At 56.8% G+C, this 17,747-nt stretch overlaps 1 protein-coding gene across 2 annotated transcripts; it reads right to left on the bottom strand.

The window, feature by feature from the left end:
* Nucleotides 1–6,925: 6,925 nt before the first annotated feature.
* On the bottom strand, nucleotides 6,926–17,359 carry TSPAN17 (tetraspanin 17). Of its 2 annotated transcripts, none has more exons than XM_032465025.1 (9): nucleotides 17,099–17,359; nucleotides 13,634–13,684; nucleotides 13,394–13,540; nucleotides 12,356–12,526; nucleotides 10,281–10,406; nucleotides 9,657–9,704; nucleotides 9,060–9,176; nucleotides 8,910–8,972; nucleotides 6,926–8,316 (listed from the first exon to the last, which is right to left on the bottom strand). In XM_032465025.1, exons 1-9 carry the CDS (start codon nucleotides 17,183–17,185, stop codon nucleotides 8,167–8,169), a joined length of 960 nt encoding a protein of 319 aa, XP_032320916.1. In that variant the 5' UTR covers nucleotides 17,186–17,359; the 3' UTR covers nucleotides 6,926–8,166. The 2 variants fall into 2 exon arrangements, with proteins under 2 accessions (XP_032320916.1, XP_032320915.1); XM_032465024.1 differs by having other exon boundaries at nucleotides 6,926–8,348; nucleotides 8,911–8,972; nucleotides 17,099–17,355.
* Nucleotides 17,360–17,747: the final 388 nt, after the last annotated feature.

The raw sequence follows: 17,747 nt of genomic DNA on the forward strand, positions 1-17,747 counted from the left end.
TGATGTTGAAATTTACCAAATGCTTTTCCTAGATCATATTTTCTGGGATATGTAATCCAAAAGCTATATTACACAGAGCTCTAGTAGAGGACAGGCAGGGGCCAAAGGAACATTTGGGTAGGTCCTTCAAGGATGTAAAGAAACTGACCACCCTCAATGAAGGGAGTGGCATTGTGGGTTCGGGAGGACAATCTCCACAGGGATATGGGGATGTGAACACACCTTCAGAGGATGGATACTAGTCTGGGGTGTTTCTTTCATGTGATACCCCTTCCCCTGGTTTGCAAACACCTGCCCACTGTGGGTCCAGGACATGGCTCAGCCTCACAGGCACAGTAACTTGGGCACTCTACAGTGAAGCCAGCACATGGCAAAAATCAAGAGAAGAGTCAAGGTTACCTGGTGGAAATTGCTTAAATTGCCCATTAAAAAACATACGTGGGTTTTATGTCTAAAACCCTGTGAGAATTTTAGAGTACTCCTGCTTGCCTGCCAGGCTGACTCCAACCCACTTCCAGAAGCTTTATTAAGCTTTATCTTACTATGTTTACACTCATTAATATATTTGTCAGTTCCTGGGAGGAGTACCTGAGTTGTATCTCAAGTCAGCCAGGAGTTAGAAAATGCAGGGTGTCACCGTGCCGTACATGCAGCAGGAACTGGACGCTTTCTTCCCTGGGAGCTCACACTCCCCCACCAATTTTAGGCATATGACCAGAGAGTGACAGGGGTCTTCCCAAGCCTGGCTTCTCTGGAGTCCTCTGGCCCAGCTGAGCCAGGTAAGACCTTTCTCTCTGCCTTTGCATGTGGCCAACATGACCTCAGGAAAGGGGACCCATCCACCCTGATCCTACAGGCCTGGCAATTGGGCTTTCTGTTTATTTCCTCCTCACGGGCCACCCTTCTTCTTCCCCAACACCCTATTCCTTATTCCTACCTCAGGACCTTTGCACTGCTTGTTCCCTCTGACTGGAATGATTTTCCTTGTTGCCATTCAGGTTTCAGCTTACATGTTGCCAGGCCTCTTCCACTCGGGCATCCCTGTCACATAAGTCTGTTTATTTCCTTCTGAGCATTTATCACCATTTATTACCATCTTAAGTATTTTCCTGCCCATCCCCCTGCCCATAAAGAAGTTCTTGACAGTTTTGGCTACCTTGCAGCTACCCAGAGCCTGGCACACAGAAACCACACAATAAATATTTGTTGACTGACTGTATGATGGAATCCACAGCTGGCCAATCCAGCTTTGGAGTGTCTTGGCCCCTACTCTCTCTGCACATGACTAACTGGGGCTACTGCCTGCCCTACCCTGGGCCCCAGCAAACATAGCCTTCCTGGGACGCCATTCTGCAACTCTAGTCCCACCTCCGAAACTGGCTCCTGCCTCCACTCCAGCGGGCAGCTGAGTTCCAGAGCCCCTCTGCCCACCTGCGTGCTTGTCCCCCCCCAGGTCAGGCTGGAGGCGGGATGGCAGTCTGGAGGGGCGGGCAGAGGCAGCTGCAGAGTCCCCAGTTGACTCGTAGGCCTGCTCGGTTCACCTCCATCTCCTGCCTGCCTCTCTGCCCTGTGCCGGCCTCCAGGGGAGCGTCCCTCAGCGGCACCTCCGGCCCCATTCATCCCCATTAGCCGCTGTCCACACTGGGCCAGAGGGAGATCAATTACCAGCGCTGGCCACTGAACCGTGCTAATGAGGATGTACGCTCATCCGGCTGGTGGCAGGGATTGGTGGGAGGGGTAGAGGGGCGGAGAGGGGCCATAGAGGCTACCTATTAAAGACTTGGGGGGCAGGTACCTGCTGGGGATCCTGGAAGACACCTCCTTCAGGGCAGAGACCACAGGAGCTAAGGTTTAGCTCAAACTGTGCTCAGGGAGTGGAGGAAACAGTCTGGCGGGGGATTCGGGATTCAGGGAGCAGGAGTGACGCTGATGAGAAGAGGGGCGTCCTCAGACTTGGCCAGTCTACGTGCCCCCTGCCTCCCAACCCTCTGAGCCTTTGCACAGGTCCTCCTTTCTGCCAAGAATGTCCTTCCTGTGTCTGCCCCATATCCCAAGGGCCAGCTGGGGTGTCTTCACCAGCCTCGCTCCTAGACCACCTCCACCCTCACCCCTGACAGAAGAACCATTCCAGCCTCTTGGCTCCTGGCTCCTTTGACCCCACTCTGTATATTTCTGACTCTGCCAGATTGTACTGATCTGTATGAGAAGACACTCAACCTCTTGCATAAGAGCAATGCAAAGGAAAGTGCACGGAGGGGTGGTTTTCGTCTATCAGATTGGCAAAGATAGGAAAGGAAAGCAGATAAAGGCAATGCTGGCTCTGGTTGCCAGAGCAGGAAGGGCAGGTGCCGCCGCTCTCCTCCACGTCCCACCCTGTGTGTAACTGAGTGTGACCTCTTCAGAGGGTAATTTTACAAGAACTATGTAAATTCAAAATGCACGTGCCCTTTGATCTAGCCATTCATTTCCAAGCATTCATCCTCCAGGACACAAGTGCTCTGGGTGCTCGCTGCCTGGAAATGTCCTCTGTGTCCATCAGGAGGGTCACTCTGGCCACATCACACAATGGGCATTCCCGGCCTCCTGCCTGCGGAGCCAGATAAGCAGAGGTGCCCATCTCCAAGCTGTCTGAGGGAGTCAATCAGTTAGTATAAATAAAGTGCTTAGAAGAGCGTCGGGCACATAGTAAGTATAAGTTCTTGCTATTATTATGGGTTTGCTGTTGTTGAAAAGCATTGGGTGGATCTGTACAGACTGATATGTAATTATCTCCCAGAAATGGTGGTCAGTGAAAAATGCAGACAGGGGCGGCCGGTGGTGCAGGATGTGGATTGGGTTCTGGCTGGCTTTGTTTCTTGACATCCTCCGCTTTTGAAGGCATAGACCATCTCGGGAGGACTGGATTGGGCTGACGGCAGTGGCTGCCTCTGGGGAGGGGCAGGAGGCAGGGAGACGGGGGCAAGAGATTTGCACAGAGGCTTCCATGCAGTTTGCAGTTTTTAACCACATGCCTGCACCACCTATTCAAAGAGATAAATCACTTGTAAAGACTGGTGATTCACCTGTCTGCATCTCCCACCAGACTATGAGCCCCCTAAGGGCAGAAATTATGTTGGAGTCACTGCAGAATTCCTGGTTGGTATACAGAGGTTACCTGGCGAATGCTGGCTGACAGGTGAGCCAGCTGGAATTTCCTGTGGCCCCTCTGCCGGGACTCCCCCCTCCCCAGGTGACATTCCCAGAAGCCTTCCACAGATTGGGGGTGGGGCAGGCTGGAGCAGCCTGGCCTTGGGGAGGGTCTGGCCTGAGCAGGAGGCAGACCTGGAGAGCAAATTCGCATCGAGGATTATTCCTGGAAGCAGGACCCAGGTGTCCAGGTGTGTCCAGGCCTCCAGGCGCCTCCATCGAGGGTTAGACCCTCTCGAGCCACAGCAGAGACCCCTCTATATGCAGGAGGCTGATGTCCCCATCTGTCTGTGCGGCTGCACAGGGGACCAGGGAGGCATTACCGTGGCAACAGCCTTCTCAGTGCCAGGGGGCTAACTGTGTGGCTTTCGCACCTCTGATGGGCTGAGTTCCAGGCCCCAGATCTGCAGTAATGCAGCCCATCAGGCTGGCGCCTGGGCTGAGGAGCAGAAATGAGGCCCCCTAGGCCCAGGAAGGGACCTGCTGGGGCCCCCTCTGCCATCAGCCCCGACTTGTAACCTTCGTTCTCCTATTCAGTGAACAGTGGCTGCTCCAGCCAGAAGTCCGGGAGAGGAGGCTCGGCTGTGCCTCTCAGCAGAGCCTTACTGGCCACCATCCATCGGGAAAGGGATGGAGAGGTGAAACGTGGCTTATCCCTGCAGGGAACGCCCCCACAGCCGAGAAATGAAGCAGCTTTACATGCAGAAATGTGACTCTGCTTCAAAACACATCATAGTGGGTGGAAAAGCTAGCCCAGCAAGATGGGGACAGTATCCTGCCACCTAACACACACAGCACACACACACACAAAACGATGCCGAACATTTTCTACGAGTACAGACTATGAGGCCAAAAATTTTCAAATGTAAATGGTCCAGAAGGATCTATAGCTCAGAGCTGTGATGTCCCTAGTGAGGGAAGGAGAGAAGAACAGAATAGGGCAGTAAATAGGCCTTAGTGTTTAAGTAGATCAGGTTCCTATTTTACCTGTGCAAACAAAATTATTTAAAATTAGCATAAAGTGCTCCATCTTGCTGCCTCATCGAGGCCCCCTCTGACCACTTCACTTAATGCCAAGGCCTGCCTCCGCCCCTCCTCTACTCCCAAGGCCCCCTGATCGCTCTCATATTTCTACAGGGCTTGCACCCTGGCCCAGGTGAGGGACTCACCGCGAGGCTCGCTATGCCTGGTCTTCGCCTTTCCTGGGCGGGGCCTCCCTCTCTTCCTGGGCGGGGTCTCCCTTCTGGGCGGGGTCTTCCTCCCTGGGCGGGGTCGACCAGGCCGGCCCTTATTTTAGGCCAATCCCGCCCACTGCGTTTTTACATAGCTCCAGAGCTATATCTAAAAGAATGGTTCTTTGTTTTTTTAATGCTTGAAGATCCAAAGAGGGATATTTTGTGACACATGAAAATTTCATGAATTTCAGTGTCCAGAAAATGTTATTGGAACATGGCCACGCCCATTCGTCTTGTCAAGAGTGGCTTTCTGCTCTAAAGGCAGAGCTGAGCGGCTGCATGACCTGAAAGACTAAAATATTTACCATTTGGCCCTTTGCAGACAAAGGCTGCCCGACCCCTTGTCTGGGCTGTGAGCACCGCGAGGCTCGGGCTCTCGTTTTGTTCCCTTACTATCCCAAGTGCCCACCGCAGTGTCTGGCACAGAGCAGTAGGTGCTCAGTAAATCTGGCTGAATGAGTGGATGGAGGTATGCGAGTTGGAGCATGCCGCTTCAACCTCCTGGAGAAAGTGACCCCCTTTCCCAGCTCTGTCTGGCAGACATCACCGTCCCTCGCGGACTGGAAGGTGGGCGCAGGTCTTCCAGAGCACTGCACCCGGAGAGGCATCCGTGGGACAGGATGCATCATTTGCTCTAAGTCCTTGGAGAAGAGAGGGCAGCAGGTGGCAAGATGGATATGGCACCAACAGGGTGGGCTCCCAGGTCTCTGGAACAGTGGTTTTGCTTAGCCACATGGGCCTCCCTTCAAAGACCCCAAACCCACACCCTTAGCCCTTCTCTGCCTGCAGCCGACTCTGCTGCCTGCGTGGGCTGCGCTTTGGTGCCCCCTGGTGGTCACTAGGAGTGTCTCTTTCCAACTCATGTACTGGCCATCATCCCCTGGGAGGGAACAATGGCTTCCACCTTCCCAGCCCATCTGATCTCCTCATGCAGAGCTCAATAGCCCAGGCTCTCTCTGTCCCTTCCAGTTCCCCCCAGGGTAGCCTGCTGTCACAGGATGCCCTGTCTCCGAGTTGATGAAGGAGCTGCTGGCAGCCTCTTCCTCTGGCCTAGATAGACTAGGCAGGTGCAGGACACCTGAGTGGTTCCCAGGCTGCCAGACAATGCCCACCCCTGTCACCATGTGTCCCTGAAAGATGGTGGAAGGATGACCTTGCTCCCCATGTGCCGGGGACCCACCTAGAGTGATGGGCCAGGGGTAGCCTTATAAGCTTCCTTGTGTTTTCTACACACCCGGAGAGGTCCCACCTGGGTAAGGGCTCCTCATTGCAAAGAAAAGAACTGCTCCAAGTTCCACTTTGGGGACAGGAAACTTGTCTCTCACCAGCATGAAATGCCATGTGCAGTGATCATCATGTGCTCATCAGCATGGACACATTATACTGCTAACAACCACTCTGTCTGCCTCTTGCCATGAGACCGTGGGCTCTGGGAGGGCAAGGGCGAGTCTGAGCTGCCTCAGCCACTCTAGCCTCCAGCCAGGGCCAACCTGCATAGTGACAGTGGGTGGGGTGCTGTAGAGGTGGAAGAGAGTGAGGGGCAGAGGGCACAGGCAGAGGGAAGGGGTAGAACCAGGATGTATTTGGAAATAGCATCAGTGAGATGGGATAGGTCACCTGCATGGTGACAGTGGGTGGGGGACGAGTACCTGCATGGTGACAGTGGGTGGGGGACGAGTGGATGGAGGCATGGTGGAATGAACGAATAGAAGGGTGGGCGAATGGATGAATGGGTGAGTGGACGGATGCATTTCCTGTAGCAGAACTGAGCTTTGAAGAACTTGGTCAGCAGCCAAGGTCATGACCAGTCCTGCTAGTCATTCCTACCCCATCTCATTGATGCTATTTCCAAATACATCCTGGTTCCACCCCTTCCCTCTGCCCATGCCCTCTGCCCCTCACCCCCTCCCACCTCTACAGCACCCAGGCTCCCTTATGCTGAGCCCACCCGGCTTCAGGGCTTCTAGGGAAGTTGGTCCCAAAACCTGGGACATTGTTCCCCTGGAGTTTTTCAGAGATGGGATCCCTCCCATCACCCCATCAAGGGGTCCCTTCTCCCAGGCACCCCAACCACCACTGTCTAGCCCATCATTCTTATTTTCTTCAGAGTTTGTATTACTAACAAAAATGCTTATTTGCATACGTATTTTTGTGTCTCCCCCACAAGAATGCAGCACAAGGGTGGGGACTTTGCCTGTTTCTCTCCTCCACATCCCCAGCACCCAAGTGGGCACTCACGTGGGGGGAATGATACCTTACTGCCCCTTACTGCGAGTGTGAGGTGTCACCTTGATGTGTCAGAAAGGCAGGGCGGGTCTGGTGCAAACCTCCAGTGAGCGGGCTCAGATCTGGGTGCCTCCTCCAGCTGTGCGCTGGGCAGCTCCCTCCCCTCTCTGAGCCCCACTTTCTTCATGAGGAAAAGACTTTCCACCTCACAAGGGGGTCGTGAGGTTTCAGGGAGGGGAAACGAAAGCTTTTGAAATTAAAGAACGCAAGACGCGCACAACTTTGTGAGCTGCGTTTATTGTAGTGTGCCGGCCTGTCAGGGCCGCTGGGGTGACAGTCCTAGAGGGATCTGCAGTCACACAGGGGCCAAAGCTCGCCCTTACACCACCTGTTGGGCTTGCAGTATTTAAAAAGGTTTTTCCATTGGTTGTCAACAACTTAAAAATAGGGGTATTTCACATAAAAACCTGGGTTTCTGGCTCCTCCAGCCTTCTGACATTAGACCTGCACCTCACTTTACAGCAATTAGCCACAACTAAAGGCCAGCTACCACCTTCAGATGGGATCTGTGCTTTGCCCCAGTCCTCACCATGCCCTGTTACTCAAGGTCAGCTGCCATTATCAGTTGCTCGACAGTCTGAATCTCTCGTCACAAAGCAATGTCTCTCTGCGTCCACCTTCAGGAACCGCAGGAAAGTCAAGGTTGCAGGACAAAGGCCTCACACCTCAAAGGCCTATTTCCTTCATCTATACAACCTACCTGGCCCTGAGGGAATCTGAGCTGGAGATCTGTGAATCAGCCCAAATCCCTCCTCAGCCACCAAGGGCAGCCCAGGGAGGGACGGGGCATTCACTCCACACATATCCCTTCATGCAGCCAAGAAGCAGAGCTGAGAGCAGCAGCCAGACTCCCCCCAAGTCTGCTCCTTTAGAAGTTCTCAAATTCCCTGAACCCGGAGCACTAACAAGCATGGCGGACTCGCCAGGCACCCAGCTGTCCCAGTGTGCCAGCGCGCCCTCTGGTGGCCACAAGGCAGCTCTGCAGGCCACTGTGAAGATTTTCAATCTGTTTCCAAGTGGGCCCAGGCGTCAACCACCATGGGCCCAAAGCATCCCCCCAACCCCACTCCATGGGTGCCAAGCTTTCAAATTCCACCTGCTTCCTTCCCAAAACCACCCCTCAGCCCCTCTCCCAGGCACCGGTCTCAGTCCTCAGCCGGGCTGGACCCCTCCCAGGCAGTGGCCACTTCAGGGCAGGGTCCAGCCTCTTCATTCTTCACATCCCTGCGCCTCGCCCCAGGTGTGTCCAACAACAGCCTTGTGGAGTTTGCAGGGAAAAACCCCTACAGAGGCGGAGGAGGCCAACCCCAGCCTCCAGGGTGAGCAGCAGGGGCCAGGTGGGGCCCTCAGAGAACGGGGAAGCACGTATCCCAGGAGACGACGTCCCAGGTGATCAACCTTCATGAGAAGCCGGGGGTCTGGACTTCTACATGAAATACGTCAAGTTTTAAAGCTCAGCTCAAATGTATACACTACCCAGGCCAAGAAAACACGCTGGCAGGTGGGTCCGGGCCAGGGCCCCAGGCGGCGAGCTCTGCTGAGGCCCTGCAGCTGACAGAACCTCCAAGATGGTGGGCGAGAGCCAGTGGTTTTCAAGGTTTTGTTTATTTGAGTAGTTTGTAGCCATCATCATGTTTGATCCTGAGAGGCAAGCAAGGGAGAGAAAATTCTTGGACCCATTTGAAAGTCTGAGACATTGAGGCTACAGTGGCCTCCTGACAGGGTCAAGGTCATAGCTAGTGGAGATAGCTCTGAGATGCATGAAGCCATGTCCCAGGCAACAGCAGGCCCCAAGCCCACCCTACGCAGCCATGCACAGAGAAGTGCATTCCCAGCTGGGTGGGGAGACACAGCAGAACCTTCCCACCCCACCTAGCTTGCACCCTCTTAGCTGTGCCCTTCCTGGTCCCCTGGAGAGCTCACCATCCAGCAACAGCTGAGCCGGTGGCTCCCTGTGCACACCCACCCCACCACACCTGCCCTCCGTGCCCACGGCTCCAGGACAGGCAGCCCAGGCAGAGCCACGCAGCTCTCTCCATGGGCGGGCGCACAGCACAGCGGCACGCGAGCCCCACATGGGGCTCAGGTCCGAGCAGAAACACCTCCTGCAGCCTTGCCCAGCATGGGCACAGTGCTGGGGGCGGGGGGGCGGGGGTCCCTGGGTTGGCCAGGCGAGTGGCCATGGCCAGCGTGGCAGCCTCACCAGTTGGCCTTCACTGCCTTGATGTCGCTCACAAGGTTCTGGGCCAAGCAGATCCCAAAGATCTGAAAGATAGAGGGCAGGTGACAGAGAGGCCACCGGCAGGGCAGGGTGCCCGGGGCAGAGCAAGGGCACCCAGGGCCACAGCATACCTGGAGGAGGGCGATGCCCACGAAGACCCCAGCCACGACGATCAGGTTGTCCTGCAGCCACTTTTCAAACTGGCCCACGCAGCCTTTGGTGTGGATGGAGCCCTGCTGCTCCAGCTCCTGGGGACAGACGGGCACCAGGCTCGGCTCCGCCCACCCACCGCTGCTGAGGGCGCCACCTGGGTCCAGCCTGCCAAGCCCATCCGGCCGGGGGCCTTACACCTTCGCGCCAGCTGCCTGGAGCTCCACCGCAGGGCCTTCTCACCGGGGTCTCAGCACATGCTGAGATGCTCCGAGAGGACTTCCCTGACCGCCCAGCCCCAATCCCATTCCCTCTCTTACCGTTTCCTTCCAAGCACTTAGCTGAAATTGTCACATTGCTGTTCACATTTATCTGTGTCTTACTGTTTTCTCCTCTACTGGAGTCCCCTGCCCGCGGGCCCCCTGCCTCTTGTTTGGCAGTACCAAGCCCCAAGTGTCTGCTGGGACCCAGCACCCCCTCCCAGTGGAACCCCTGAGGCCTCTTAGATCTTATGGGGGGGCCCTCCTTCCCACCCCCAGTGTCCCCAGCTGCCCTCAGCCCTGTCCCTGCCTGCTCACCAGTTTGAGCCGGACATCGTAGCCACACTGGGTGTTGAGGACATCTTCCTGTGGAGAAACAGGCCAGGGAGCAAATCGGTGAGGGGGCACCCATGGGGCCTCACAGCGCCCAGCACTCAGGAGAGGCAGTTGAAATCATGGATTCTGCCGCATCTGCAGCTCCTTAAGCAAGGCTCGCTGGGGCCCAGGTGCCCCTCTCCCCGACGCCAGGGCGCAGGCTGCAATGCCAGCTTGAGCTGCCTCCTGCACAGGAATCCTGCCTGCTGGTGTTTTACTAAGAATGGGAAGAAATCTGGCCCTCGGTGTCTCTGTGCGCTGTGACTGGAGGGATGTCAGTGAGGGAAGCTTCTGCTCTAAAGAAAGCCACAAAGGGGTCACAAGCCCAGCCCTGCCACCCTAGCTTTGTGGCCCTAGAGCAGCCATCCCCATGCTGGCCTCAGCGCTGCCCTCGGACACACGCTCCCCAGCCCAGCAGGGCTGCTCCCACTGGAAGATGGGCTCCCAGACATTCCTGGCCCCCAGAGTAGGATGGAGCCAAGCCAGCCCGGAGCTGGGTTCTTCCCAGACTGGGCCTTCTCACTGCGAGGGCCCCCCCACCCCCCCTCCTCACAAGGCCCCACTCACCGCAGGGTCCCTGACGCAACAGGAGAAGGGCACCCCACAGCGCTCCCGGCTAGGGTTCAAGTCAGTGCAGTTGAAGTAAATATTGAGGTTCCAGTCGTTGGGCCCTCGGGCTCCGCAGCAAGACCACTAGGGGTGGGAGCAGAGCCCCGGGTGAGCCAACCGCAGGAGCCCCATCCCGTCTTGGGACAGGGCTGGCTGGGAGGGGGCCTAGAGGCAGCCAGGCAGGCGGACACCTCCCCCGCAGACAGGCCGGGCCTGGGCCCAGGGCCGTCAGAGCAGCTCGAGGCTCCTGCCTGGGTTTGCTGGGAGCAGGAGGTAGTGGGAAGGGGCTCCTGAGTTTGTCCCCCCAGGAGAGGCTGCAAAAGGAAGGGAGAGGGCAAGGATGGTGGCCCAAGGACCGTGACTTCCTCTAGGCCACCCTGAGGGGTGAGAGTTTCCACAAACCCTATGGGGAGAGGCACTACTGAACCCCACACCTGTGCTCAGTCTCCCCACACTTGTCCCAGAGATTTTTAAGAAAGACCTTCCCTCTATCCTCTCTGCAGAGACAGCAGGGACAGCAGGGCACTCCTGCCACCCTCCTAACCATCCCACTCCACTTCATAAATGCGGCCATCAGCACCCGTATCCCTGTTACCTCTACCCAAAGCATCGCGGGCTTCCCCCCCACTGGGGGGTGGGGGCAATGGCCAGAGTGCGGCTGTGATGAAACAAGGGGCTCATCACCTAGTGGGGAGTCAGGAGCCTGCAGCCTTAACCCACCGACATGGCACAGGCTGCGGAAAGCCGGCCCTCAAGGGATGAGTTCAGGACAGACACAGGTATGCCCTGTGGGCTGAGCCGGGGAGTGAGGCCTGGCCAGGCGCTGGGACGCTGGGACCCTGGGACCCTGGGACCCATGCAGGCGGGACCCTGGGACCCGTGCAGGCAGGACCCGCAGCCTGGCTTCTGCCTGCCTCCCCACCCTCTGCTCAGCACCTGTGGCCCCTGCGGGAGAATACTTCACACATCTCTTCACATCCTTACTCCTTCTCTTCCCCCAAGGTCACCCCCAGGGGCCTTCCCCTTCTCCACGCTTCTCCCTAACTCAGCTTGTACCCCAGTTTCTAATTCTACACACACACACACGCACACATTTATTTATTTTGCTTGTTGACCATTTGTCTCTCCCCCTAGACTGCCATTCCCACGAAGATAGATCCCAGCTTTTTTCACCACTGAATCCACAGCACCTGGCCCCGGGTCTAGCACACAACAGGTCCATAATAATTCTGTGTTGAACAAACAAAGAAATCACACCTAACTGCCCGGCTCTTAGTCTGCCTCTGCTCTGTGTTGAGAGCTCCTCAAAGCAGAAACCAGCTCTCATTCATCTCTGGATCCCAGAGCAGACTCTTGGGGTGGATGGTGCCAAAGGTGGGTGGCTGTGTCAGTGGCTGTGACCTCATGCATGACTGTGTGTGTGACTGGGTATGACTGTGAGTGGGTGAGAACGTGCAGTCTGCGGGTGTCGGGGATTCTGTGAACTGTCACTGACTGCTTCTCCTTCAAAGTGGCTGGGTTTGCCAGCTTGAGGGCAGAGCTTCTGATACGGAGGTCTCAGACACTAGTGTGGTCAGAGGCCAAACCTAACACTATAAATGAGAGAAGCATAATGAATACAACAAACGGGTGTAGAGGAGATGGTGGCAGACAGAGAGCCCCTGTACCAGCAAGGGGGGCAGTGGCAATGCAGCCCTAGCCAAAACTGTGGGCCCAGTTTAGTAGGAGAAATCCATAGGAGAAATGTATATTTTTATGCCAAACTTCCTTCTTTAAGTGTTTTGTAAGCCTGGCCTAGGAGCTGCCAGTTTGGAGCCTCTGGCCTCTGTTCCCCAACCCCGTGTCCCTGCAGGGCTAAGCACAGGAGGATCATCAGGGGCTGGCTTCCTCTCGCACGAGGGGATGCCTGGCTCTCTTCCCCGCCTGGCCTGGTGGGAGAGGGAATGGTGCCCAGCACACAGGGAACCTGCTCCCTCATTCGTCTGCTGGGCAGGTGCCTCCTGTGTGTGGCTGGAGCCGGAGGCTGAACTCACGTATTCCTGAGCAAAGTCAATGAGGTTCTGGAGGTCAATGTCGTCCCGATAGGCCTTGACGTTGTTGTTAATGAAGAGGTTGAGCTGGTCTCGAATCCAGTCCTTGAAGACGAAGGCCAGGATCCCTGTTGCCAGCTCCAGGAAGAAGATGAGGCCAAGGAACACGGAGAACTGGGGTTGGGGGCATACAGACAGTGGGGGTCAGAAATACAGGCTGGGGTGCCAGTGGCGGGGCTCCACCCCCCACCCTGACCCAAGAGAGCCCAGAGTCCCCACCTTCTACAATGTTAGTATTGGGTTTTTGTTTTTGTTTTTGTTTTCGGTTCCGCTACCGCACTGGATAATACTGTCTTACGATGAAAAAAAAATGGTGCTGTTCTTACCTACCCATCCACTCCACTTCCCCTGTTGTCTTTGAGAAACCACCCTCCACACACACCTTCAGTTTCTGTAGCTCAGAGCCGTCACCACCTCTTGCCCCACTCCCAGATAGAGGACTGGACATGCGCCAGGAGCCCACCAATCAGAGCGCTACCTCCCTGGGGCCACAGGGATTGGTCCAGAGACAGCCAATCAGGATTAAGGAGGTGCAATTACAGGACTTAGGTAGAATGGTTGGGAAGAGAGAGCCTCGCACAGCCTCCAGCAAGGGTTCCTAAGAGGGCGGCGTGAAGCCAGCACCCATCATCCATTCCTGGACATCTTCCTACCCCAAGGAGACTGGAGCCAAACTGTAGAGACAGAGCTAAGAAACTGAGAGACTAGGCCAAGTGGCACTGTGGTGGCCCCTGGATCCAAATCTGCCAGCAGCTAACAAACCCCTGGGCTTGTACTAATGAGCCATAAACGCCCTTTTCACTTAGGCCACTGAGTTTCGGTCACTTGCAACAGAAAGGATCCTATAGACAATACAAATCTGTGATCACTGTTACAATAACATAATAAAAAAAACTACCCATTATTAAGCACGAACTATATGCAAAAGGTGGCTGGGAAGAGGTTGTGGTCCCCAGTGGATCTAAGTGGGAGGGCACTCACAAACTTGAGCAGGAAGGTGTTCTCCCGGAGGGCTCCAATGCAGCCCGCAAAGCCCAGCACGGACATGACACCTCCAACCACTACGAACAGCCACACAGGGTCAAGGCCTCCCAGATCGGTCAGTGCAGAGATGTTGGAGAGGACGCCCTGTGCAGGGGGAGCAGAGACAAATGGGGAGGGGGGCTCGCCCTCCCTCTACCTTGACACCCAGCAGCCCCACACCCTACCCCACCACCTTACCTTCTCACCCCAGGCCCAGAGGCCAATGGCCAGGAATAGGGCTCCCAGCACCTGCAGGAGGAGCAGCAAAGAGCTAAGGGCTGGGGCACTAGCATCCTTTCCCACCCCCAATGGTACCCCACTGCCAGCTAGTGCTCAGGATCTTCAGGAAGCCAGAGGGAAAGAGAGAAAGAGGAGGAAGTTCTCTAAATGAGACCCAAGATCCTTTCCACCTTTGCAAGAATGCACCTCAGTGTTTCTTCCCCACAGGACACAGCTGGGAAGACTGAATCCTCCCTAGCCCTAAGAGGGACATAGGCGCCCCTTCCTGGAACTCAGAACTGGAGCAGAGGGTGGCCAGAACACTCTCACCAAGCAGCAGCAGCTGTTTCCTGAGTAGGCGCTTCCACTCTAGGCCCGTGTTGGGGTTCCAGATTCCTGGCATCCTCTCTGCCCCCTCCCAAGTCTGGCCTTCCTGCTGCCCTGCAACACTGTGACCTCCACCCTACTCCCCTCCCACCATTTCAACCTCCATCTGGCAGAGTCCACTTTTGCAGCTCACAGCCAAGGACCCCTGAGTGACAAGAAATCCTGAAGCAGGGCAGGATGCAGCTGAGGGGCCCAAGCCTTCTAAACACCAGCCACTGTCCCATCTCATTTCCTTCCTGGGAAGAGCCCTGGACATCCAGGCCAGCTGCCTGACCCTGGGCAGGATGTCTAGCCTCAGAGGGAGAGCGCCCCTCCTGTCCAAACCCAAGGCCATGACCTCACCCCTTCAGACCTCACTTACCCACTTACTTTCTCTCCACGCTCCCCTCCCTCAGCACATAGCCCCAGTCAACTCTACCCCTGACCAGCCACCCTTAGCGCATTCCCCTCTCTGGCCCCAGGCTCCTTCCACTGCTGTACTCATTCTCTAGAAATATTTTTCCTCCCCTCCCCCACACTGGATCTGGGATGTGAAACTAAACATCACTTCTCCTGCCTCATCCCACTTGACCTGCCCACGGCCTTTAGACAAATGAATGATCATTACTTTCTCCTCCCTGAAACTCTCCATGGTTAGCACATGCTATTCCTCCCCCTGCCCCTTCTCAGCCTTCCCCCTACAATTCTCTGCTTTACCTGCACCAGGCACATCCCCCACCATGTTCCAACCTCAGCCTACTACCCTCTTCTCCTCACTCTCATCTCCCACCCCACCCTGACACTGGCACTCCCTGATCTCCACCCAAACCTCTCCCTGGCTCTAGACCCCTCCGTCCACCTGGCTGCTGCAAACACCTCCACATCCCAGGCTCTGTTCAGTGTGCTGGAAATATATCAGCGAATAGGACCCATGAGCTCTAGGCCCTCATGGAGTTTACACTCCAGTGGGGGAAATCCACAGTGAGCAAACTAGGTAATTTCAGATACCCTAGGTAATTTCAGATACCAACAGGCATTTTAAAGAAAATCAAACAGGGTGATGTGATGGGGAATGACTGGGATGGTGGGGGCGTGTTTCAGTCAGGGAGAGTGGTGACATTTTAGCTGATGCTTGAATGATGGAAAGGCACAGCAAGGGGAAAAGACTTCCAGGAGGGAGGACTGGCAAAGGCCCAGAGGTAAGATCACGTTTGGCAGAGCAAGGAACAAAGTGATGGGCAGCAGGGCCACCCTCCACAGGGTGCTGTGGGCCACAGGGAGGAGTCTGGACTGCATGCTAGTGAGAAGAAACTTGCAGGTTCTGAGCAGGATAACATCAGGGTCTGCTTTCCATTAAAACAAAAAACTCTCTGGTCTTGTTTCACAGGTACCTCCTTCAGGCCACCTTGGCCCAAACCTGAAACCCTCCCTCCATACCCCCAAGTGCCCCAGTCTGTCCATTTAGCCTCATAACTTCCCGTGGAGCCTTCCTCACCTTTCCCACCTGCCACCCTCCCAGCTTTGCCCCAGTCCTCCTCCCTGGTCTCACCTCCAATCCCTGCCCCTCACTCACCCTCCCCATGGCAACCAGACAGATCTGCAACCAACACAGAAGCCAGAACAGACCCATCACCCAGCACTGAAGCCCACAGTGCTCCACACTGTCCTCAACGTAAAACTCAAACTCTCTGCCCCAGCCCAGGGGCCTTTCACACTCTGGCTCCCTGCCTGGGGCGGGGGATGGGGCGTGCACCTGCAACAAGCCTGGGTCTCTCCTGCCTCTCCCCGCCTTGACACTTGGGGGCTCCCTCTGCTCAATGCTCTGCCTCACCTACACCTACTTGCCCACTAGGCTGTCACCTTAGCTCTGTGGTGGCTGGCTGTGTGACTCTGGGTTAAATGACTTAACCTCTCTGTGCCTGTTTTCTCATCTATAAAATGTAGACAATAATAAAGGGGCCATGAGAATACAGTAAGGTATAATTCATTTAACCTGCCTAACAGCCCTGAGGGGCAGGTTTCATTATCACCCTCTCCCAGGCAGGGAAGCTGAGGAGAGAGAAGTGATCTGCCCAGTCTCACAGCTAGGCCTGCTACACCCAGAGCCCCAGACTGCCTCAACCAGTGCTCTCTGCACGTGGCCAACACTCCGAGAGCTGGTTGCTGCTGGGGTCAAAGGATACCCACACTGTATGAGCAGCATGTGGGTAGAGGGCAGTGCCACCGAGTCCTGCTGAACAAAACTGAATGCGCCTGGCATTCTAACCCAAGGTGTCAGGAGCAGAAACTGCAGAGGCAGCAAGCAGCCTTGGAGAGATGGGATGGGGGAGGGAGAAGGGAAAGGTGACTTGGCAGGGCCCAGGGGCACAGATGCCGCCCTGGGAGGGGCACCAACAGCTCCCTTCTCCAGGCAGGGGCAGCCCCGCCCTGGAGCCTCGGTTTTGTCAGCTGTGGAATGTAGAATTCTGTTCCCCAGAGCCAGCTCCCGGCCTCTCAACAGGGGATATTCCCCTGGCCCAGACAGAGAACTAGGGCGATTGGCCCTCCCTGCCCGAAAACCTCTTAGTTTAGGGCAGGGAGGAGGGGTAGGGAGGGCCGAGGGGCTTTGACCTACCCCTCTTTGTAGGAGCTTAAGGTGAGGCAGCAGGCCCAGGGTCTGGAGGGGTAAAGGAACAGGAGAGGGGATCGGGCCCTTCGCGGAGGCTCTCCCTACCGGCAAACCAGGGTAGGGCTCCGCGCACCCCCCCCCCACCTCAGGGTGCAAGGGGGCTGGGAGGGAGAGGGGGCGACCAAGCGTGCCCTGAGGTCTTCAAGGAAACACCTCCCCTTTTTCCGCAGGGCCTTGTGAAGACCCCCGGAGACTACCCCTCCCCACCCTATTCCTGCAGTGGCTGGGACCCGCCCCCTGTAATCCGGGCCTCTGTTGGTCCTGGGGGTGGGCGTGGAGGTGGGAGTGAGAGGAAGGAGTCGGGGGGCGATCTCAAGCCCAGGTGGCAGGGTGGTCTTCCCCTAGTAGGGGACTGAGCCTCCTTCTCCCGCCACCCTTAGCACAGGGCCAGGAACCCACCCCGCGCTCACCCAGAAGATGATGTTGAAGCCAAACAGGAAGTATTTCCCGCAGCAGCCGACCTCCGGTTCCTGGAAGTGCTGGTGCTTGCCGGGCATGGTGAGCGGCTGCCCGCCGGCCCGGGAACCGGAGCCGGGGACCAGGCCCAGGCCTCCACGGGCCGCCCTGGGCTAGAGCCGCCCAGGGCCTAGCCCGGCGGCTGCGGCTTCATGGCCGCGGCCACACAGAGTGCCGGTCGGGCCCCGCCCGCCCTGCAGGGACCGCCCCCGGCGCCCGGACCACCCACTGCTCAGTGCCCTCGGAGCCCCGCCTCCACCAGGCCTGACTCCGCCCCTCTTCGGTCCCCCTTGGAGCCCCGCCTCTAGGCTTGGCTCCGCCCCCGCCTGACTGTCCCACCCCAGGCCCCACCCCTCAGCCTGACTCAAGCCCCCCGAGCCCCGCCTCCAGGCCTGACTCCGCCTCTTGCGCCTGCCGCGGCCCCAAGCTCTCCAGCGTCCTTCAGATCCACCTGAGACGCTTGCTGATGGCACCGTAAGTCGCTGGCAGGAAAGACCCCCAGTTCCCCCCGCAAGGCTCAGTGCCAGCGCCACCCCAATCCCCGGCCTTGCTGTCGGAGCCTATCCCTTCAGAGGAATAACTACGGCGCTGGTGACCGAGCGA

This window comes from Camelus ferus, chromosome 22 (genome assembly GCF_009834535.1).
Source record: "Camelus ferus isolate YT-003-E chromosome 22, BCGSAC_Cfer_1.0, whole genome shotgun sequence".
NCBI classification, from domain to species: Eukaryota; Metazoa; Chordata; class Mammalia; order Artiodactyla; family Camelidae; genus Camelus; species Camelus ferus.